This window comes from Osmia lignaria, chromosome 9 (assembly GCF_051020975.1).
Source record: "Osmia lignaria lignaria isolate PbOS001 chromosome 9, iyOsmLign1, whole genome shotgun sequence".
Taxonomy (NCBI): Eukaryota; Metazoa; Arthropoda; class Insecta; order Hymenoptera; family Megachilidae; genus Osmia; species Osmia lignaria.
The window spans coordinates 6,923,694-6,949,014 of NC_135040.1; the positions used below are offsets into that span (position 1 = coordinate 6,923,694).

The 25,321-nt window shown below is 46.1% G+C and overlaps 2 protein-coding genes across 8 annotated transcripts in view; one reads left to right on the plus strand and one right to left on the minus strand.

The window, feature by feature from the left end:
- The window catches only part of LOC117606876 (homeobox protein araucan), a 60,954-nt gene that overhangs the window by 33,786 nt on the left and 1,847 nt on the right, over positions 1-25,321 (minus strand). Inside the window, exon 1 of one of the 5 annotated variants that reach the window (XM_034329905.2) lies at positions 8,293-9,087. The exons of the other annotated variants lie outside the window; for them this stretch is intronic. Within the exon in view, the coding sequence (XP_034185796.1) occupies positions 8,293-8,340 (48 nt within the window). The 5' untranslated portion in view covers positions 8,341-9,087. Of the gene's footprint in view, positions 1-8,292; positions 9,088-25,321 lie in introns of those variants that run through there. 5 annotated transcript variants of the gene reach the window in all.
- Positions 1-25,321, plus strand: part of LOC143305243 (uncharacterized) — a 141,141-nt gene that overhangs the window by 20,231 nt on the left and 95,589 nt on the right. The window lies entirely within an intron of this gene.

The window sequence follows — 25,321 nt, forward strand, 5'->3', positions numbered from 1 at the left end:
CCTTTTCTTTCCTACGCCGCGCCGTTACCTTCCACTTCCTCATCCCCTGCCAGAACCCTACACACGTTCCACGCTCGTCGACGATTCGGTGACGCTCGACGTTTGCAAATCAACCCCTCCGAAGGGTGAAACGCGCGAGCTCTTCGGGTAGCTCTCGTTTCCCTCTCGCGCGTGGAAAATACTGGTGTAATTGAGAAATAAAGTCGAAATTGACTCGTAGAAGAGGTTCGTGGAAACGGTAAGTATGGTACGCGAGAAGTAGTAGCGCGTGATGTAAAGAGTAAGCGGATACTCCTTGGATGTCGATAATGAGGAATAATTTACCGGTACGAACCTGTAATTTAGATGTAAGTGGCTCGAGTCTTTATTTCGCATGGTAGCGAATTTACAATATATTCCGTGATGCAAGTATGCGAATTAAGTTAAATGATTTGCTATTCTCAAAACTTTCGGAGCGTCTAATATTGTAGATCCATGTTATCTGATTAATCCCAATAGTAAACATTCCAAGCATGGATTACCCAATCGGCAATTAAGAACACATCGGAAATACCTGCTCATAACTATATATTATATTTGATTATACGGAATATCTTAACGAACGATCTAGCGATAAAGATCAGGAACACGATGTGTTAATATCAGAGGCGATGAAAGAAACTCGGTCAGCTCTTCAACTTTCTCTCAATAATTCAACTGGACTAATCTATCCACGATCTCGGTAACAATAATAAATCTACACAAATTTAAACTGCACACTTTGATATAAAAATATTTGTATATCATTTGAAAAGTGAGCATAGGAACATGAAAGATGTTGAAGTTGAATCTTCGAAGAGGAAAACTTGCCAACGCAAAGGGTGCTTCGTAAACAGGATTACACGTGTCCAAGTTGAGCTAAGCAGCGGTTTGATCGCGAGTTATCGGTGCCTCGTGCAAAGTAACTGGAGAAACTTGACAATGCCGGGTCTTGAGTGCACGCGAACACCAACAGATCCGTGTCGCGCGAGCCTATGAATTCGATTCTCCATCGAGATTAACTCTGATCCGCTTTGATCGAACGAACGAGCCCGCTCGAGGAGAAATAACGTGGCCGGAGGAACGCAAACACGCGCGCGCAATTCGCACGAAAAAGATGGCGGACAGGGAGATCACGAATGGACACAGTCTCGCCGACCCTCCCCCTTTCCTTCCACCATGTGTCTCTTTTTCTCGAGTACATCGAGAGCCGAGGAATCTTCGGTCCTCCTCCCCGAATCCTCCTCTCCACCCGCCCCGAATCTTGTACGACAACAATACCCTCCAGATCTTGATGCACCCCTCGTCTTCACGGGCGACAAATTAACCGTGACGCTGATTTTTGCGCCACCGAATCGCTTTAGTAAGCAGTCTGAGTGTGAAATTCTATTTTTATGAAAGTAAAAGTAAAACTTTACTTTTTACCAACTTTCTTGGTAATAAATATTAACTGTCACGAATAATTTGGAATAAAATAGAAAGCGAAGATTACTGCATTACCTTGTTGCATTAAAAATTATAATTCTCCAAAGTGAAACTAACCCAACTGTAACGCAAACATTTACAACTTCTCGAAACTTTTTCTATGAGTAGCATTTCTGAACAACGGAGTAATAGCACTTATGTGGATTAATACTGATTGTAATATGTCTCAATCTGTCGTGAACTACGTTTAATCAGATTTCGAGCTTCGTTATCTGCTCTCTGTGTACACGTCAGAGATGCTCGATAAGCGTAAAATATAGTATCGGGAATTCGTCTATTTCATTTGTATACCACACGAATCTTAAATTCATCTTCTTTCTTTGCGCCGTCGAGTTAAACAGCAAAAAAGAGAATGGTGGTGGTTTTCGCAAGATTTTTATTTATAGTAACCACATCGTATTTTTCAATCCGTGCACCCCCCAGAACGTATAAACAGAGTCGTAACAATGGAAACGAGGAAAAGATCCGGTAGTAAAGTTTGAAATATAAAGAAGGCCATGATTTCTGTCCGTGTCTGGTGAGCAACGACGGACACGCACCAGATGCCAGTGAAATATCGTATGGTAATGACGGCAACAATTTAACGTTAATTACCTCCGGGGGCTAAAGGGCGCCACGGAATGCCGCGAGCAGTTTCGTGAGCGTTCCTTTAAAAACGTCGAGATGGAAAAGGATGCGAAAGCTCGTCAGGCTGCCGGCGAAGATCTATTTGAAGCCCTAAAGACTCCGTTAAAGTGGCTGTAACTCGACGTTAAGAAGGCGTGAACGTTAACTGTACGAGTGACGGGTATCTTCTGGTATTTTTATGCGGCTTGCCGCGAAACGTTTCTTTACCAACCGAGTCAATTTTTACGAGGAATCTTCAGCCTCCGACCGTTTCACGAGAAAATCCTTCCACTGATAGCTATCGCGATTTGCGATTTTTTATTTCGCGGATAAACACGCGAAAAGTAATTTCTTTGATCTTCGCGATCTTCCGCCTATTTTTTCTGCAGCTTTTCATGTCCCATGTTTTCTACTTTGACTGAATTTTGTTCTCGAGTGAAACTCAATCCACAGAAAATACACGGATAGTTTTTCTAAGAAACGACATTCCTGCAGGATCGAACCATGCTCCGTGACCGATCGGGAGACTTCTTCTGGCGAAGAAACTGCGAAAAAGAGGGAAGCCTGTCCGAATTATTCGCGCCGGCTCTACACAAGCAGGTCGTCGTTCCTACGGGTACGAGACACGCGTGCACCTTTAAAGAGCGGGTAACCGGTTCCCGTGACGTGCGTGTACGGTTCGCTGGTGCACCAGGACCATCCGGTGGGTAAGTACGTGCGAGAATCGGAGCCGTAATTGTTGATACCGTCAATCATCGAGGAACAACCCTGTACTAAGACTGTTCATCTTCGTGCATCCTACTGAATCTCCGTTGAATGCCGGATAAACACATCGTGCACCGATAATAACAAACCCTGTAGCATCACGGGAGTTAACGAACCTCGAAATTCCCGCCATGCGTGTTAAACGTGAATCCTAGCCAGGCACCATGGTAACCGATCGAACAACGATCAACAAAGTAACAATTTTACTCGGTAATAATTACAGCGAGCTACCGTGTATCGCGAAGTACCACTGCAACGATGTACACGAATTTCAAACGGTCGAATAATTAAAAGAAGAAGAAAAGAGGACGAATGTTGGAAAGAAAGGCAGAACCGAATGGAAGGCACACCGGTGACGGTACTCGAGAACGGGTGTAGAGAGGGAGAGAAAGAGAAAGAAGAGAGTAAAGGAGAGACGAGGAGAGCGTAGGCCACGATCCTGAAAACCGATATTACGGAGATATCGAGCGCTTCCGTGTCCAGGGCCGTAATTATACAACGGCGAACCGATGTACCCTATCGTGGTATTCGCATTATCGCCATATTACAGGGGGCGGACGTGTAAGTTGGAGCGAACAGATGCTTGACCGTCGATATCAAAGTGGCGCGAGCGTCGAGCGGAGGTGACGTTCGAAGAAGCTGGCAAAACCGAGCTGGTAAATAGCAACGATCGATCGATGTGGTTCCTTCGGGAACCGAGGGCTCCTCCGTGTTCGTTGCACGACCGTGATTTCTCGGATCGAATTCAAGCCGTACCCGAGGTTTTCATTACGTTCGACCGAACGCAGATTCGACTTCGCACGAACATGATACAGGTAAACAGCGGATTTTCATATGCGCGAATCTATTGATCGTTTCGCACGATATTTTATGGAAATTCATTGATCACACAAATCCTTGGTTTAAGTCGTAATAACACGAAGCATTCGTAAAAAGGATGAATTGAAATTAAATTGATTTGCTATCGGAGTGAACGCGGAATAGTAGCAAGGTTAAAACGAGCAACGCAAGAACGGTGCAGCTAATAAATTAATCGCTAATTATTTGCCGAATGAAAAAGTAATTACTGTCGCAACACGCGCATACTTATAACCGGCGGAACAGATGTTACCGCGTAGAAAGTCGACCTGTTCGACGTGTTTCGCCGCCGCTGACAAATAACGGAAGGATCGAAATCGATGCGTTCCCGGTGAATTTAACGAGCAACGCTGCTCATTAACAAACGAACCTGAAAAAAAACCCCGATCCTTTTACGTAACCAATTATTCCTAAAGCTTTGCTCATAGTCAACGCGTCGGTGAAACTATCTTACATTGTCTATTATTCAAAAAACAAGGCCACTAATGGCAGTTAACGTGTTAATTAATATCATTAGCGCGGTTAACTCGAAAAGTACAGAACGCATCCTACGCGTGTATCTAGCATTTACAAGGCACAGGTTGCACACCGGCATATCATTAACATCGTATTAACTAGATCCGTGTTAACACCTTGCTTCGCCCCTTACGCATCAAGTTTTACAGAGGAGCTTCTCTAGATTCCCTTCTTTATTTTTTATTCTTCTTTGCCACATCGTTGGTTCTCGGTGCCGGTGCCGCCTTCTCTATCTTATCGCTAAACCACTACTACTCGTTTTCATCGGTATTTTTTGCCGCCGCCGCTTTGGGAAACATAAATCGCCTGAATATCTGCCAACAACTTCGTTATCCTTCTAAGCGAAACTTGATACGTGTATTTACGAGCTGGAAGTAGAGAACGAGTTCGTTCATTTTTTTTTTTCTCTCGTTGTTGTTGTTGTCCTTCTTCGAGCACGCATCGCGTGCGTATTCTCATTGTTCTCGATAAAAAACTATAATCGAGCGCCGTCAGGCGTGAAAGCACAACAGGTTTTTTTTTTCTCTCCTCTTTCCGGCGCATTGTCATTCGAGTTTATCTTACGGCCGGCGCCTTATTCGGAGAAATTTCGGTTACTGAATGAAGCGAACGGTACACGCGTTACCGAACGACAGATTCATTCATTCGACGTTGAATCGTTACGACCGAATGGAGAGTGCGTACGCGTTACGAGTTAACCGTGGATGACGCCGCGCCGCGTCGTGCCGTATTCTATAAATATTATTAACATTAATTTGATTCGTTACTCGTAAAGAAAAATTCAGAAATGGAAGTTCGTACACGTAACTGCCAGTCAATCGCTAAAACTAAATAAATCATTCGTTGACCACTGCTCGTTTCGATGCAGTTTAATAAAATTTCCATTTTATCGTGATTCTTTGCTACAATAATTCAGCTCAATATCGTGTATACCTTTATCTATCAACAGCCGAAAACATTGTGTACAATTGACGGATTTATTCTTGGCAAAAGGTTCAATGTAATAATATCTTTAAGATTCAACAACAGTTTCCAATACGAACGAATTAATAATTTGGAGCTAAAGACAAAATTTCTTAAGTGTTACGAATTTGAAAATTTCACTCTACATGTATGTTTGTTATTTCTAGCAGTCTTTACGAGAGAATAAATCTTGGACTTCTTATTTTTATCTAAACGCGGCGCTCGATAAAAGTAGAAGCGAAAAGAAAGTGACAGGACTTCATAAAACGGTACTTAAACACACTCGCGACACTTTCATCCGGTTTTCTTAATTAAACTTGCCATTATAAAGCGTGTTTTCAATCGGACGACGATAAACATAGATTCTTTTTTCCTTTGACGAGGAAAAACTAAATGTCCCTGTCGTTTAACGCGCAATAACATCGGGATGAATAAGAAAAAAAAGGAACGGTATAACAAGCGGTATTACTACTGGATTCTCTCTCTTTGCTGACGGTAAATATATTAACTGCCTAATCTGTAATCGGAAATTTTACGATTCGAACGGCCATAGGCCGCGACTCGCGCTATTATAAATTTACGTAAGTAGGCTATAAACTCCAATTATCGTTACTCGCATTTCCGTGGCAATGATCCGCGTAAAATATTTATTATCCTGCACGACGGGAATCGGCGACGCGATCGTAAAACATTCTTGGACACAGCTACGTGTGCTTTACTCGCTACGATCAATGTTTTCATTATTCCCACCTTGTAATTAATAATTTTGATTCTAATTGCCGTCAAAGGATATTAATTTTCTATTTCAAATCGTAAATAAAGTTAACCTGACAATCGAAATAAATGAAACGATTCGTGTGAGAAACACAAGTAGCAAGGGGGTTAAACATCTGAAAGTTCGAGCAACGTTTAATCAGCAATGGAAAGAAAAGAAAAGAGAAAAGGGAAAGGGTATAACAAGCCGTTTTATCATCCGGTTAATCAAAGTTGAGCCCGTGCTTTAGAGAGGCGCATTAAAAGGAACAATGCGACGCGATGCAGCTTCGCCGATGCAACTCGCACCTTTCTCGCGGGCCCATGCGGGTTACAAACCTACCCGTATTATTACCTAGCCTCGCGCCGTTGCACCTGCGCGTAAAACGCGTCGTTTGCTCGGATGCTGTTATTCGCTTTCCGTTCATTCCTTTTTTCGGCAACGGAGCATCGCACGCCTGCGCCCCGCTGCCGAATCTCCTCGCCGCCCAAACGCTGGCACCCGATCGTAAATCAGAATTTCATTTTACCCTTTGCCACCGATACCCTTTGCCCTTCTGACCGGAAAATTTACAAGAGACAAAACTGGGTTACCAAACGTACGCGTATAGTGAAAGCTGTATGATTCATTAACACATTGATGACCGGAAGGACACTTATTCATAGATCGATCCGAAGTTAATTTATCATTGAGCGAATAGCAATTAACAACCGTTTAATCGACAATGATTTATTTGCAACTCGATGAAAATATTAAATTTTTCACTTTAATAAATACGAATTTGTTGGAATGGATTGTTCTATTAATAATAGCAAATTATTGAGGTATAATGAGGTGTAGAATGGTGAGAAGTTCCAAGCGTCTATAAAGGAATTCCCTAGCTAGCTATAGGGTCACAGTTTGAGAAGTACCTATAGATGAAATATCTGTACGCGCAGAGAGCAAAGGAATTTTAATCGCTTCGTAATTAATTTAACTCGCCACCTTGGCGCACGATAAATCTTCTCGATACCTACTGACCGGAGGTGTCCGGTATAACTGTTTATAAACATTACTACGACAAGCATCGATCACAAAGGGATTAAAGCCAGTCCCTTGTTCAGGTAAAATTACTAGAGGACCCTACGTTACCCTATTAACGATCCTTTCAAATTCGCTAATTAAGGAATGTCAATGGATAACTCCATTTAACCTTTTACAACCATAAACACGAAGTTGTCTTAAGCAATTATATTCGCATTGGGGTAAACAAAGAAAATTAAGTACGATCTGTTTATTTTTGAATGAAACTCTATTCTGGTTTAACCATTGACGGGTCAATTATGACCTAGACTTATTTGTGGCTATTTAAGAGATTCTCTATTTCAAGATTAATCAACAATTATTATTAAAGATTTTCTTTAGTTTTTAAATAGTATAATAGTAGCAAGCGACGGCCGTCGGTGGACACTTAAGAGGAACAGGTGCATCTGTACTACATCATCCATTTCCCTTCACAAAATCTCACTTTATTGGTGAAATATTAATGGAAATCAATTTTCATCGAACGTACCGTGTAAACGTCGAACGTTTTATTACCATCGTATGAATGATTTGCGTATTAATTGTCAGATATGTGTATGGGATGGTGAGCTCAATACTGCACGCGATGCTGCAGTTTTGTAGCTTTTTAATGAAAATTGCTGCGTCAAAGAGTCTGTGAGAAAAAACGAGCCTACTTTGAACCGAGTAAATGAATGATCTCGTGGAGTGTAGTCTAATAAGAGGCGTAGGGTTTAATTAGCGGTTGTCTGTCTCACAATGCGCTCGCTTTCGCGAATAAAAAAAAAGGGGAAGAATGAGGAATAATCGGCTGGTGATGATTAGCAATGATTCTGAAATTGCAACCCGGTAAACGACCATCATTAAACGAGTAATTAAGGTACGATTTTGCAGACAATGGAACTATACCGTTATGTACCCGTCCTCCACCTCCTCTTTAATGCTAATTATTAGTGCTTGTCAAGAGAGTTTGATTGAAAAAGCAGCGTGTTGTACTTGTAAAAGTTTACAGCACGATTCTAGACGATTTTATTAAATTATTAACTAAAATTCAGGAACTTGTTAAGTTATCATAAACATTACGAGAAATTGGTGATTTCAATGGCGTTACTATTATTGAAAATTATTACTTATTGCTCCTATCTACTTAAATAAATAATTTTCGGGTTCGTGAGTTATGGCTACGGGTATTCGAAACATACGGGAAAACAATTGATCGCGATGAGGATTAATGTAATTGAATCGTGGAATCTGTTCGAGTAACTGATTTAGAATTTACGACTCACCTGGGACGCCGACGGATACGAGTATCCGAACTGCGCGTACGCTGACATCTCAGCCGGGTTCGACGGGCGTTGACGATCAATTCTATATCTCTCCGTTTCTCTTTCTAACGACCCCTGTCTCTATTTATTTCGATGTCTCTCGCGGCTAACGAAGAATTAGGTCACAACCGCACCTGCACGCACTACTACAACACTGTTTGATCACTAAGTCAGTACCGGTGTCGTCGGGGAGCTGATGCAAGAGGCGAAGGTGGTAACTAGCCGACAGGCGACGTACGAACGCGACAGTTCGCGAACGGAGATTGCCATCAGGGTGTTTTGGAGTCCGAATCGGGACATCCGAGTAGCGAGCACATGTCAGCGAAGCAGCGTCAGCTCGCAATCGCCGACGGAACGTGGAGGATCAACAAACACAGTCCTCGAAGGTGTTTCACACAGGTGGATATCCAACGAAGGCACGAACAAACGGAACCCGAGACACCTAAGCGACGAAAAAACTTCTACACTGGTACAGAATCGTGGTGGATGAAGATTCTCACCGGGGTCCGCGATACGCGTCACAACTCGGCTCACGTCACCGGGAGAAAAAGGGAACGGTAAATCGAGGAACGTTGTCTAAGCACGGCGTCGGGCGATGGGACGGACATTCGGACAGACGACGAAGCGTCACGAGCGATTAGTTATAGAGTTCGTTCCGTTCGTTCGGTCCGTCCCCTGCTCTCACAGGGCACTCCAGTCTGCGACTGACTCGCCACCACTCACACCACTTCATCGGCCTTCCGCTCCGCTCCGTCCCAGTTCCCCCTCTGGCGAGGAAAACCGAAAGCAACCTCCGTGACCCCCCACTCCGACCACGTGGGACGTGGCGCTCGCGCAACCGGCCAATCCCCAGCCTCGGCTCAACCTTTCGGGCGTGTCACGTGGGTCGTAACGAGCGACCGGATTCGTCCGCCGTTTGGCGCGCGGGCGTCCTTTCGAATCGAACGTGCCCACGAGCTAAAACGACGCCTTTCGCCGCCCCACCCGGCGCGAATCTACCGTGAAACGATCCCGCCGACTACGCTGCCGTTTCCCCGCCGCGGCTCGACAAACGGCCACGACGGAACAAGGAGAAACGAGTATGTTTACGCGAGTCTACTCTTGTCAACCCGACGGCGAGGGACTTGAATAAATCTGCCCTGCCAGCCTCTCCCTCCAAGCCGTTCTCTATCTTTTCTTACCCTACCCCTCGACGAGCCACCTTCTTCCGGCTTATATCGCGCCATTGTCCGGCTCGTGAAATCGCCGAGTACTACGATGCGTCCCTGCCGCCTGTTTCCACGCTTCTCGAGCTCGGAACTTTGTTACGGCTACGTGACGCGAACGACCAAAACGTTCCAGTTCCAACGGGGACAGCCTCGACAGTTTTGCAACGCCTCGAGACGTTCGTTGACGGGTGATTTTTCAAATTTCTACGAAACGTCTACGAGACTTCGAAGTCTCGGTCAATTTGCTTCGCGGAATGTTTCAAATAAACCTAACTTTGTCACGCTTTCGTAAAGCTTGCGGTTTTTTAAAAAACACCCCAACCGCGAAACGGAGTCATTTGATTGTTCAATTATTTCGAGTAGCGTACGAGTCGGTTCGATCTAAAACGAATCGAATATTCTGGGACGAAGAATCTCACGGACGAAAGATGTCGGAAGGATTAGCCACGGGAAACGCTCGGTTACCGTGCCGTTTAGAACAATTTCACGGGTTATTAGACGGTGGCTAAGACCGTTCCTCAAGAAGAAGTATTTATCCGGCAAATTAGAGTGTCGGGGATTAGCAGCGACGTGCTTTCGGAACACGAGTTTTCTTGGCATAATTTGCAAACCTGATCACCTTAGTTTGTAAGGTAAATTTGAAAAAATTTACACGTTGAAGATTCAAACGCGTACGGAGTGGAGAAACGTGAGCGTGCAACGAAAGAATTCGCAGAAGAAATTGTAAAAATAGTAGTTGCGTGGCAACGCAAGATTCAGTGTCGCTAATAGGATTAGCTGACAGGTCGACGAGGTCTCTCCTTGGGAGATAAGGATCCTTGCCAAGGACCTCGGTACCTGAGAGGCCAAGGATCGTCCAGGAGGAGAAACAGAGGGGTCACGGTGGGCCCTTCGAATGATTTATTACGCTGCGTAAACCTAGTGACCTGCCGATCACGCCCCTTCGACGAACAGTCGCCGACATAATGTACACGCTTTGAGAAAACTCGGCTCCCGTCTCGTTTGCCACTCGTCTCGTGCCACGACTACCTTTTCAACGAGTCACCGCGACCCGTCAAAACCACACAATAACCCGTTTAATCCCGATCCACCTTCGCTCGCGCGACGTTCACCTTTGTTTACCGTGCCGCCGCAAAAGGGAGGCTTTCTTCTTTGTCCGTTCGATGTCTTGTTTGCTAGGCAAATATTTTGGAGGACATATCACCGAGACCCGTTAAATATCGATACGTATATAATTAACCTTCTAATCAATAAAGACGCGTTGTAAATTTTGGGTAGCACCGTTTGGAGGGTAGTTGCAGCATCGTTTCGTGTTTACAGCCGTCAAGTTTTTCAACGTTGATAAGAGGGAAAGGTTGGTAGAGTGGCGAAGGCCTATCTGGCTGGCCAGTGTGTCCACTACTTGTTTGCAGGTCGAGTAAAAGTTAAACGGCCGTGTCAGGCCAGGCTGTCTCTAGCGATAAGACCGCTTAATAAGGCAGCAAACCATCCACCTTCCTTACTACTCGTTCATCTCACCCGTGTCCCTCTTTGACCGTTCTTTCTTTGTTTTACCCTCGACCCAGTTAGGTAAGGTTTTCTCCCTTCTTATCTCACCTTCCGTTCCCAGGTTCTTGTAATTCGTTACTCTCCCAGCCACGACGAGCGTTCGGCCCCGGCCTAACGAGGGAAAGATTTCAACTACCTAATTCGAGACGAAAGAAGGAAATCAGGAGGACGCGAGGGCCGTAAACTGTCCTGCCAACACGGAATTACGAGCTCTTCTCTCTTTTACCTTCTGCTCCCTTTCCTTGTGGTTAGGTAGGGTGAGGATGCTCTCGAATTTCTGCTCGACGAGGACAAACTTGAAAGCAACGAATCAACTTTCTTCCCCATTTTTTAATCGACGCTCGACCAACGTTTCGCCGACTTTAAAAGCTCTCGAGGATCTTGAGAAAACTTGGGGGGGGGGGTGTTTGAAAGGTGGAGGCAGCGGTATCGTGGTGCCGGAATCACAAAGGCACGGGTCTAATCTGGACGCCGTAAAACGGTGCGATATTCACACCGTAGGATAAAACAAAAGGTTGTTGCGGGGACCTTAGGTGGACGGTAAAAGTCGAAAGAGGGGGAGCTAATAAGGGAGGTCCAGACTGCCCTGGCGCCTTCGGTGCACCTTCGAGGGGCACTGCAGTTTTATTGGCCGGTGTGTCCTTGTTCTTCGTCCTCTTCTTCTTCTTCTTCTTCTGTACTGTTCCTCTGCGGCGACTTCGTCTTCTTTCTCGGCACTCGGTATGGCCGACCAGTATGTTGCCGTAAAAAAGCCGGTCTCCCCTTGTCTGTCCTCCACCTTACCCTCCCCGTCTCCTCCTATACGGCTGGAACGACGAACGAACGAACGACCAACGAAATGTCAACCGTAAACCTCGCGAAGCAACACTAATTAACCCGACCGAAATAAACTGCGCCGCTCGCTCTCTTGCCTTCTCCTTTGCCCCGACCCTCTTTCTTCTTCGCCCCGCCGTTCTTTCCTCTCGCCTCAAAGACTTTACTCTGCGCCCAGCCTCAAAAAGAATCTCCCAGCGGCTCCGAATCGTTCGCCACTGGACCCGTGCTTAGAATTCAAACACAAGAATTTCCGAGCCGACCTGTTTTTTACGCCCGAAATCAAGGGTAGAAGAAGCTGCGAGGGTAACACACGCCGCGTGGCCCAATTCATTTTTCGGATGAAAATAGTAACTAGAATTGGCACGCTTGATCTCCGCGTACGTATAGTCAGGAACCGTTTTCCTCGAAAAAAAAAAGAACGGCTCCCTTCGGTTTTTGCACCGTTATATTCCCTCGGTGAATGTTAGCCGAAACAGTCGAAACTGCGGGGTTTCGCCTATACCGCCCGCTGCCACGCATTTCCATTTTACCCCGAAGACGAAGGGCGTCGCGATATACCTCTCCCCATACTTTATGCCGAGACACCTACATCGACGAGCACGGATATATCTCGGAACTTTATTTATAAACAAAGAGGACAGCCGATAACTCCGGAGATTGCGAAGGAGACATTCTCCCTACGGTTTCTGCTTCAGCTGGCAGCAGCTAGCTTTCCTAGAAGCAACATCGACCACGGAGCTCCGCTTGAAAAATAGTCGCCCCGAGCACAGAGCTTTGGCTCGTGCTCCACCATACGTCGATCGATCATTGTCGCGAACAATTTTTCTTTTCGCTAATTAGCCGTCCTTCGTCTCGGTATTAGCAAAGAATGTGTGCGTGCCGTTGAAACGATGGAAAAATGTGTCGCGTTCAATTCATACACCGAAAATGAAAAATTTTCAGAGAACGTGAAAATAACGTTACATTTGAAATTCTGCAAATTAATGTTCTCTTTCATTAAAATTTCTACGAAATTTTCAAGCGTGTTTCAAGATCGATCCGTTCCGATGATCGCGATACAGAATACAGCAGCACGAAACGCGTATTATTATAACGACAGGAAATGCTCGATTCGCACAATCGAACGACGGAGTCGCACGCCGCCGGTTATACGATTTCGCAACAACTCGGTTCGTTATCCGGCGTTTTCATTGAAAGCAGCAACGTTTCTCTATCCTCCGATTCACAGGAAAAACAAACACGCGGCTTGTTCTGGTAACAAAAGCTGTTTCGCGATTCCGTTCGGTCGCCTTGCTCTCGATGCAACGCGAAAATACCGTCCGTCTCTTGTCGACTAATTACCAGCTCGCTTTCATAAGCGTGCGTTTACAAATACCGCGTGCACACGTTACAAGACACTCGCGATACGCACGCTACCGTTCGCTGAAATTCGCGTGAAACATCCGAGCTAGTGGCGTGCACGGAAAACGATGCACAGCGAGCGAAAAGGAAGAGAACGCGGGGGGATTACAAGTTCATTACGAGGGTTATTATGAATTGTTTTGTACTGATTATCGTGCGATTGTATCCCTTTGATGCAATAAAGAAAATTGTTTCATAACCATTATTTTCCGATTCTCCCTTTTTTTCTAAGTTTAATCCCATCGTAATCTTAAAAGGTTTGCAGTATAATTATCGGGATGATTGTTTGGAAAATACACAGAGGAAAGTATCGTACATCTCGTGCACGCACAATCGACGACAGGTGGTGCGAATACAGAGTTCTCTACTCTCGGACCTGTTCGTCCTCTATCTGCAATCAGGTGCAAAGCAGCTCACAAGCAACGCGCGCCTCGATGTTACGTGCCCATAGGAAATGAATAGGTAATTATAACGCATCCATAATGCAGGGAGACAAGGCCATGGCGGTTGCTTGCAGCCTCGCTTCTCGGAAATGGCTCTCGTAGAAGAGGATCGCCTCTCGCAAACTAGACTCGCAACCTACGCGCCTCGGACGAAGCGGAGAACGAAATCGCGAAGGCTCGTTTACATTCATTCGCGTCTATTTTCATTCTGTTCTTCTTATTGTACGTTTAGGTTGGACGGTACCGTCGAAGATCGCGTATGCACCGCGCTTTTATAATTGGACTTTATTAGCTGTCCTGGCAATTAGAATCGTCGTGGATCTTTTGCGAAATTCCTGTCCATTTAACCCTTTCCATGGTATATTTTATTTCAATATAATCGTTAAATCGGCAAAAATTTATCCTTCGACTAACCGAACGCTCGAACCCTCCTCGCCGCGATATTTTGCTTCTCTATCGACCGGATAAGTGCTGCTAATTACAGTTATTACAATTAAGTTCGTCGCTGGTGGATGTAAGGTTCTCATAACGGTGACCCACGTCCTGCTTGTTGTAAACAAGTCGGAGAACCGCGACAAGGGTGACGGGGGTGGTGCGTGCAGAGTGTAGATGAAGCGGACCGATACCTCGACTGTGAGAAAGTATCTCGCGGTCATCAACAGGTAATTTTCAAATAAAAAAACGATCCCACGTTATTCTCCAATGCTAGTAGAATACTTTCATACGAAAGTTATCGTAAAATTACAATAGCTACGATTTCACATCGTAATTACACCCTTTGAAGACCTACTTTCTGTTGTTTTTAGGTTACTTTTACAGCTGGTACGTGTACAAGGATTTTCCATAGGATCGCGTGGCAATGTTGCACGAAGCGTGTGCAACAAAGTAAAAGTAGCGGCTGTAGAGGCGAAGGTTCGCTGCCGAGTCGCGGAGAGGATAATGATCGACGGAAGCTTTCGTGCTAAAATATGCAGATTCGACTAAAATTACCGGACGAGTAGCACCTACTCGATCGACCCAACGACCAATACTGACCGGTGTGCATCGTGCGAGATTCGTTACTTATACTATATGCGTGTCGACGCGGTTTCGAGCGTTCAGCGACGGCAGGTTGCTCGTAGAAGAATCAAAAGGGTAAGGTACGGTTATTTAACGTAATTAGTATCGGTGCAAGTACCCGGAGGAATGGTAAAAAGAAGAGAGCAAGCCGAAAATCGAGTAGCAGGAGGAAACGGAATAATTTAGAGACACGTTCGCGTCCTGTTTGCAAGTAGACAGACCGAGTAAACGGTCGTAGGTGAAAATCATCGAACAGGAACAACAACGTCGGGTATGCATAGTGTCTTGTCGCAGGAACTAATTAACTTCTTTACAAGGAACGACCATTAAGTTAAAACGCGTTAAAATCGCAAGACGTACCACTCGAAATCGTTTAACAAACTCACCGTGGATTTTCCAGCGAGCATTAACGAACGGAAGAGGCGTTCGTGGAAATTCAATGAATCCCATGGCGAATCGTTCCCGATCGAACGTGAAACCCGTGAATCTTTCTTCGTTTCTATCTTTTTTCTCTTCTTCTCTTAGAATAAACGGCTAAGTTACTTATTCAGGAGCAACAGGCAATATTTCACTAGTGCGTGCGATCCGCGTAACCTGCGGTTATTAATAGTGGCAACATTAATAATCGGCAGCGGGACGATAACTTAAGTTAAGCAGCGAGTTACGGTCCCCTGCTACCAGTCATGGATTCCGTTTCCGCGTACATATCCGCCGATCGTTCGCGAACCGATATCATATATAACACGGATAGACGACATTTCTTCCACCGATACACATCGTGGACACCGATTTTTACGTATCCTTCGCGCTCGAGGTCGCCGGGGTTAAGACTCGCGTCCACCGACCGGAAGATTCTTAACTAAAACGCTGATGATTAATGGAGGGATAAAGAGCGAATATATAGAGGGATCGAAATATTTTTGCATCCGACGTAAATTTCGCATCGCGGTAGGTGCGATTCGCCTACGTTTCCGTGAAGAGTTTCTTTGCGACTCTAGGAAAAGTGAAAATTCCCGATCGGTGAAATATTTCCTACCCGATCCTAACGAGCACCAGTTTAACAACGAATCCGACAATTTCCAGCAAGATCCACTATCTCATAAACTGGAAGTACACGTTTTAAAGCACAATAGTGAAGGAGAAAAAGGCATTGTCGAGTGGCGGAAACAGGCATCAAACAGAACAGAACGAAATCTCGTTCCACGCGGATCCTTGAAACTAGTTTCGTTTCGAGCACAAGCATATTTCGCGTGTTCATAGCGATCCCGTCGAGAGTAACAGGGAAATTTTAGCGAAGCATGACTGGAAGCAAAGGAAACTGGCGCGATTTATACGATTCACCGAGGCTGCATGGAGGGCCAACGGTTAGCAACGAGACATTTAGTCGAAAGGAAGATTGTCCGAGCGTTGCGAGCGGAAGAAACGGTCAAGAGAGCAGCGAGGAGAAGTCGTCCATAACCGGGAAGCTTTTATGCGCGTATAAACGTTACGTGTAACGACGGAACGAGGGTACACACGCGCCGCCTACTCTAACCTGTTAACAAATATCCAAGGCGGGCGGTTAACATGCGTTTACGATAATTTATCGTGCCCTACGTAGCTCGAGCGGGCATTATGTTTGCTATCGAGTACACGCGTACGACCGCGTTCATATCGGGTCACCGGCTCGAACAATCGGAAAAAAAGCCACTTCAGTTTCTTCCCATTCTTTTCATTCCTTCGCGCACGAATCGTGCGAATTTAGCGAATCGCTTGAAATTCCATGAAAGGAAAAATATTTTCGAACAGGATGAAAATAAGCGATAATCGAAAGAAAAGAGGAGAGGAGGGAAAGGAGAGCGTGCAGCCACCGTGGCGTCCTCGAACTCGCATAAGAGCGTCGTAGCGATTTCGATCACGCACCGGCACGCCGAGCCCGCTCCGGTGATCGATGATCGTCGCGAAACGACTCTGGGAACGACTCGTTCGCAGCCGATCCTCATTGACAAAGAATATCGACGGCAGCTTGCGAAATCGAGCAACACCGCAGCAACGCCTCGTCTCGTTCCTCGACTCCTCGACTCCTCGACAATCGAGGCACGATCGCGCTTAAACGATTGATAAAAGCTGCTGGCCCGATCCATCATGATGCTTGGCTCGTCGCGAGTCTCGCTTCGATCGGTCACGCTGGAGAAAAAGAGAAACCGGACCCGATCGCTCCTCCTTCCATCCGGATAATTTGTATTGCTTTACTCGATCGAATCGAGTCCTGTCCCTATCCAAAACCGGTCATCGGCTAGAAGTAATTATTGCGACCGGTGATAAATTAATATCGCTCGATATAGACTGTCATAAAGGGTGTTTCCCGCGGTTTTGTCGCGCGATAACGTTTCGCTAATGCGCCCTGTTCGGAATCGTTTAACCGTGAGAAAGATATTCCCTTGAAATATATCTCTCTTTTCTTTTTACCCTAACATATGACAATCTCTACTATTTATAAAAAGAATGGCGAACCGCCTCTCGACAATCTCTTAACTCTTCTAGATCGCTTTCAGCGATCGTCGAGTTTGCTCTGTTACGAGCAGAGCCGATGTTCTGCTACAGATAAGAGAAGTCGCTAACGAATTCACGCCCGAAGAGATAACGGCGAGGACTATAATTAACCGGAGCTAAGAGCAAGCAATAACCGCGAGAGCGTATTTCATTGACACGCGTTTATTTCACGGGTAAAATCATCGAGTACACATTGGTGCCGAGCGGACACGGTGCCGCCTATATATTCCCGGCGAGAAATCGCCTGCGTCGAGCGAAGAGAGGATACCTCCGGTACTCGAATATCGGAACACCCTGTACACATTAAGCGAGAGAGATACGGGGGCCTTTAGCTCGATGCTGAACGGGAATAATAATTTCGAGTGCTCCTCGCGGAGATAGATACCGGTAAGAACGGGAGGAGAAGAAAGCGGAGGAAGAACGTACGATGGTGTACTCGAGCAGAGCGACCAAGTTGGAAAATGGCAAGAAGAGAGAGAGAGAGAGAGAAAGAGATTGGAGATATACGTTACAGGTGAGAGCGAGGGTATCGCGTGCTGCAAACGAGCCGGCAGCTGTCCGCTCCTGGCTACACGCTCCCACCTATTAATATGCGACTGACCGAGTGGGACCGATGCTTTCGTTGTTACACTGAACCATCCTATTACGTCACGTCAGTCGAGCACCAGGTAAAGGGCTTCGGACAACCTTTGATTTTCGACCGCCCTATGCAACCGAGCCTAGCCAACGTTACCCACTATACGCGCCATCTATAATACCGCATCCTCCCTTAGTCAAAATACCCTATTTACCATTTGTTCATTTTTCAAGATATTTCAGGAAGTTCCAATATTCCATCCCTGGTACTCGAGCCAACACGCTCGAGGCAAGGCTCGAATCCTACCGATTCAGCCACTCGGGCTACTTGCACGAACCAGGCAACAATTTTGCGCGATTCGTTTAACCAAGGATCCGCGAGTACTTATCGCTTTTACGGATGCTAGAGTTGAATTGCCACGGCAACGAGCAGGCCGATGCTTTAGAATCTCGGAACGCCTCGTTATCGACATCGCGAGGCTCGCGTGATTCTGCGCGCAGGTGCGATTCCCCTCGAAACGCTTCCACGGACTTGTCTGGAAGACAATAAGACCGTGTGTCACACTATTGTTCGCATGCAACGCAATTATGTTGTATCGAGAAGACGAGAGGAAATTCTATGAAACAAAATTGAAAAGCGAGACAAAGAATATTTTAGCTCAGTTCCATCAATGAAACGACGTCCCTATGGACGCATAAAAATTACGTTAAGTGGATGAGTTTCGATGAGACGTTTCGATAGAGGCGGCAAGAAGTTCCGTTATCGAACGAATAAGATCCGGACAGGTGGCGAATCGAGGCAAGGGTGGACAGGTATTCGTGGAAAAGAAGCGAACGAGCCGAGTCAAAGGGACGACTTGTTGGTTAATCGACTCCATCCTCCAGTGCTCTCGCTTTTTCTCTCGGCATCCGAGTCTCGCGTAGGCGAAACGAAGCGAGAACAGGGTGAAAGGAGGGTGCCGGTGGTGGCTGAACGTCGAGCAATCTGTTTTCAACGCGGGATAACTCCGTGTCCCTTCTTCCCCGTTTTCATCCCCCTTTCTCGGTTAGCTTGACTGCAACCGCGGCTCGGTAACCTCCCACCGACGCTATCGGCTTTGCTGCCGGGCGTAAAAAGCACATCCGAATTGAATCATTGCTGAATAAGCAGGAAAGTGGCCGGCTGACTGGGAAGGAAAGGAAGCTAACCCCGGCATGAACGAGGGTCGTTTTCCATCCGACTCATTGGGTACACCTCCTCTGTCATGTCGACTCTTACTCTCCGAACCTCGTCTTACCAATTCGCGATTCTTTCTTCGTTTGTCTTCCAGTTGGAAATGATCGAACGCTATGTTACAGGCTTCGGGTCGGAAGCCTTTAGAAATCATAAAGAGCTTGGTCAACGCGGATGAATAGGGATTTCTAGGTTGTAGCTGACTCGAATAAGCTTAAAACGGATTAACTAGCGAGTTCGAGCGGAACAGCGTTGCGAGAAGCTAGCAGATCGTAGATTAGATTCCTTTTAAGTATAACCTTGGTTGAACGACCCTTGAGTATTTAGAAAATTATCCAGGAATTTAATATATTCGAGCAGTAGAGACAGAAGCGTGTTTCGTGATCTCTCTGACGAGTTAGATAGGTTGCCTGCGGGGGGTGTTTGGTAACGGGATGCTGCAATCTCGTGCAAAATTGTCGCGTGACGTTTTATGGAAGATCGATCAGTAGGAAAATTGCCGACGGACATCCGTTTCGTGGAGAACGCGAAACCGAATGGAGCTTGATCGTACCGCAAACTGTTGCGTTAAAATAGTCGAAAGCTTGTCGTTAAAGCGGATCAGAGAATGGAATAAAGGCGAAGCGTCGCTTTCTAACGTACCCCCAGCTTAACGTCCCGACGCGTTAACGCGCGTCGAGATAAACTCACCCTCTCGTGGCGGAGCGTGCGGCGCGGCTAAGCAAGCGAGGGTTGTTCAATTAGAACGAAAGCCCCCCTCCACATGGCCGTTTACGCGAAGGGTCGAAAACTTTTAAAGGACCCGAGGAAAAGGGCTGCCTCTCGGTCTCTGGGAACGGCAGAAGTCAAAGGGGAAACAGAGGCGAAAGAAAAAAGCAACGGAGACAGCGAGGGGTGAAAGCGCGCTTGTCGGAAAATGGACAGGCAGCTTCGAGACTTTGTGCGATACACGAGTGGCCGCAACGACACGGGAAAGATTTTTACCGTTCACCGAAGAGACTGTCACAGTTCTTAAAACGTATTCTTACTTAAACAGTTACAACCTTTCAAATCATATTCGAACAACGAAACACGTGCTGATCTCTCGTCTGTTTCTCCATCACCGAATATTACAGCGCGGTTTTGCTTCACCCCGAAGACGCGTTTCCCACACCTACGCTTGAATTGCTTTGCAAATCGTTTCAGGTTACCGAGACAATATCCTTTTTAGCAACAAGTGGTCGATGTACTTCTTTTCTGGCGAAAATGAAGGAGCGAACGCGTATAGGTCTCCGTCGTCCATTTTCCGCCCGCTTGCCCAATACTCCAGTCCGTTAACGTTTTCGTCAGGGTTTCGATCAAGCGTATCCCGCAGCATCCGCTCGTCTTCAATGACTCGTAACCGATGATCGCGTAGTTCGGAAATCAATTGCTGTTTCCAGCGGGGAGAAACGCGATGGCAGTGGAACGGCAGCCACGGGGTTCCAAGCAGGCATGGAAGAAAAGGACGCGGTGCACGTGTCCAGTCGATACGGGATGCACGTGTCGCGTGTTTCCAGCCGAAGAAAGCCTTCCGTTCGAGCGAGTCGCGTACTATGGCTGTACGAGGCCGTGAGTCGTGCGACACGAGGGAGGAACTGGAAGTAGGAATGGGGCGACAAGTGGCCTGGCGACAAGTGCGTATCCTAGGCGCGTGGAAAGCCCGGAACATCGGGGTGCTAGGAGCCGTGTGAACGTCGCAACGAGTCTTCGGGAAAAGCAGATATCATCGAGCGTCGCGTCGCGTCGCGTCCCATCTAGCGACATCTTTCCCCTCTTCGAGCACCATGGGAGCTCTCTGCGTGGGACGCTAGATTGTGGCAAGATAGTATCGCTCGGTACGAAATTTAGTACCAAGAGAGAAGGCGGTGTATCGTATCGTTTCACGCATCTCGCGCCCGATTTCGAGAAGATTGATGCCAGAGGTGTAGCTTGTAATCTGCCTCTTTTTCCCTCCTTAAGAGCAGACTGGATAAGTCGCTTGATTAACTGTGTTCATATTTCATTGACATGCTTGTAATTACGTATGGATTCGTATGGCCATTTTCGGCGAGCCCCAGGGACTCGACTTTCTTACCGTCCGCATTTGTAAACGATGAATTTATACGCGTTTCGCGAAGATACAGAGGAGATTCTTAAGAACAGATTCATGCTAACTGATGTTTAACCGCGACAGTGATAAATTGGCATCACGAAGGGGTGAATCTGGCCCCGACGCGGTGTAAACCATTCCAGTTCGGGGACATTTGTCGCGAGAGCATTAAATCAGCTAATTGTAAAATCTATCGTCTGTTCGGCTATAACCTGTGATAGCAAGTAATAGGACACTCGGAGGAATTCCTGACGGACGTTATCTGTCTATTTTCAATAAGCTTCAGAGCTTCCAGAATCTACAATCTAGGTCGTTTAATAATTTCAATTAATAATAGGAAATAATAAATCTTTTAATACGTTACAATTACAAGATTGCTTATGAAACGACGCGACGGTTCGAATGCAATCTTGATTAATCGCGAGTTACAAGGTGAACGCGGTAAGAAGAGAAGTGATCAAGATTTTGAAGAAAGATGGTTTTTTTCGAAATCCCTACCCGCTGGCTCTTAATTAGTCCCAATTAATACGTGGCAGTAGATCAGAGCCGGTCCCCGAAGAAATTAAAAGCCGAAGCCGTAGCCGCAGCTGGCGGAGATTAAAGGAACCAAAGGTGCTACGTATCCTATGGACTAACGTCAAGATTATCCGGATAACGAACTACCGCTGTTGGAAAGCGGCCGCGAGGATTCGAGCACTGATATCGGCCTCCGGTCAAGGGGTGCTCGAGGCCGGAAGTGGAGGACGAGGGCTATAAAGAGACGCTCTTCGGAATGATCGGCCTCGAGACAAGTCCGAAGCCGGTAAAGCACAGGTGTACCAAAGCCATAATTTATAGCCGGCTAATAAATTTCACCGAGAATCTTGTTTCGTCGGTTTACGCTCGAATCTGGAGTCGTATCGGTGAAGTAGTTGCGAGCCCAGTTCTGACGCGAGGACATAAAGCGACCTCGACGGATATTTAGAGGCGACATTAACGGGGGAAAAATAATTGTCCCGGGGCAAATGCCATTGATAAGAATGAATTGCGTTAACGGTCTTACCACTTACGATGTAAGGGATGATCAATGGTTACGTTTCCAACTGTCTAATCGCGAATGTAACCGTACAGTCGTAACGAGCGTATGACGATACTTTTATAGTACACGGTTTAACACCATTGTTGTATAATGCTTTTCTTATGTGTTTTAACTGAGATTCCAAACGACCTCGTATAAATTTATTGGCCGTCAATGGACACCTCGTACGTCTGATTATCCTATCGAATTTTCCCAATGAACACTAGCTGGCTTATTCGTCTTGCATTCTAAGAACGCTCAACTTGGAGCAAGTGTGTAGCTGAATTACACACGATCGCTCTTCACCGCGTGAAGCGTTTTGCATCGGAGATCAGAAGTCGAAGTTGTCGCAATCTGTCTTGGGAATCGCGTGGAATTCCACGGACGTGCTTCGCGAGTCGCACGGCAGCCAGCCTCGTTCCGCTTCTCATTTCATTTTCACGACGATGCTCGCTCGGTGTCCGAGCGAAAACAGCAATTCGGAAGCAGTCTGTACGCCGTCGTTATCGTACGAATCGGTCGAGTTCTCTCACGAAGCGTGTACGTGCCCTGAGCACCGAGCCTCTTCGGCTTTTTCTCCTTTCCATCTCCGGTTATCGGTGTGAACGAAACTTTAACCATCTAATAGCCTCATCAACGACGACCGACACTTGCTACGAATTCCCAACCCTACTTTAAATAATATTCAACAACAAAGGTGAGAGACAGGTGCGAAAGAGGAATAAAGAAATTCACGAGAGACACGAGAGGAGAATGACAGGAGAGAAAAAAAAAAAATGAGCGAAGAAACGAGGGACGAGAAAAAGAGAGAAACGAGGGAAAAACGCACAGACGAGGAAGGAATACGAATATCGACGAGCGATCGACGATCGAACGTGTTACCTATGCGCGAGTAATAAGCCTCGATATTCCCACACGGGCCCATCCTGGCCCGCCGTGGGAAACTCATACGTGAGCTTAGCGTCTCGAGAGGAGACGCGATGCGGCCTTTTTCAGCCCAACTATTTCGACGCAGGTGCGGATTCGATCGGGAACGCAGGCGTATTTCGGCGCGAGAACATTTTTCAGCGTGCAGCTGGGACGATAGCGCGGGACGCATACGTATTTGTCTCTGGTTAAATTAAAGAAATACGTGGCGACGTTTTAATTGGACCCGTTATTTACTTGGCCCCTGGTCGGTTCGTCGATCGACCGAACCGGACGTTTATTTGCGACCCCAGCTCCGGCCAGCCATCCCGTTCGCAATTTACACCGTAATGCGATCGCTTGTGCAACCTCGCGTTCCGTGCAATTTTAGAAGGCGAAATCAACTACGGCGTCGCCGTTCGACTACACCAGCCTCTTTTAATGTTTTAATTTTCAAAGTGTATTAAAATCGCCCGGAGCGAACCTCGGACTGGCCTCGATCAGTCTCGCGACCACGCTCGATCGCTTGTTTATAATGCTACGCGTGCACTTAGGAAGCAATTTAATAATAATAATAATGCCGGCAGCAACACCGTTCCTATACGATCCAGTCGAAGCAATTAACCTATCTGTACACGGTCCTTCAAAGCTATGGGATAATCTTCCCTTATATTACAAATGAAAGCAGAAAATCTATTTATTTAGAAATCACACGCTTTATCAATAAAATTAAACTCAGAAACAGGACCAGATAGGAAAAAACCTTCGTATGTACCTTTTCCATTATCTACATATGTAGGTTGGATCAATATATTATGGTACACCCTGTATACGTATAATCGTTTATCATAATAATTCAGAGACGAACGTGTGCGTATAATGTACACACCCATACAAATGGACAGCTGATTGCAACTTATGTTGTGGCAGTTATTACCATCGTCCGAGACGAATTAACCGCCGATACTTTGGTGTCCCAGAATTTACGCGTGTGCAGGTACACGGGCATGCTGCACACGTATGGAAAGGATACAGCGAAAAGGAGTATATATATATGTATCGAAGGTGAATCTGGGCCTCGATCGGGGCGTCGCAGGTGCAGGTGCCTGTAGAAATTGGCGTCGGGGCAGAAGGGAGGAGAATAAGTCGAAGAAGTCGAAGAAGTCGAAGAGGGAGCGAGCTGCACGCGCCTCTGACGCAGCGATGCAACCGATATCTTGTTAAACTTTCCTATCCGCTCATTCATGCCCGGCTAAATGCCTATAATTTCCGGTATGATTACAGGGCACCGTAACCAACGCCCTATGGACCGATCCATGCCGTTCCCAAGCGAGAGCTTGGACCTCCGAAATTGAAACGAAACGGGCTCCCTCGTCTTCCGTTTCTTTCATCCCCCTCTAAAGAACTAACCAACAACTTAATGATATCTAAATTCTGTCCGTTCGAATTCGATCGAATGATCGATAGGGAGCATTGATCATAGGATCATTGCAGGTTGTTCTGGTTAAGCAAACAACGGAAATTGAGACGGAGGGACAGCTGCTTGTTCTCGTTTCGAATCGAGAACTTCTGCTCGAGCAGTTTTTGCACGATCGTTGTCGTGCCTTCCACTTGGAAACACGACGATTTCAGGGAAGCAAAGAGTTGGTATGAAAACACGAAACACCTATCACGCGACGTTTCCTTCTTTTACCGAAAATTACCGTGAATCGTCGAACAAACTTCAAATCTTAGAACGACAACTTGACGTTGTTACAGGGACTTTCATACGGTTCAAATTATATCCTACTCGATCAACCCTTCTACTGGATGTTACAACAATAATTTTGTTGTAAAATGTACGTTTTGTTTTGCAATGGTATTGTTAAAATTTCAATACGTAAAAAATTGTTTCATTGATGAGAAAATTAATATTTTCATTTCATCAAATTAAATCAAACCATTTAAGCCAATTAAAAACTACCAGAGATTCTCCCAATATGCGTAAACGTTTAAGCGTTAAAAATAAATCCGGGGTAACATTATTATTGCAACGCAATGTAATCCACCTGTGGCCCAGTGGATTATTTCAAACAAAGCACACACGTGCACAAACAAATTGCATGAAAATACAAATCGCCC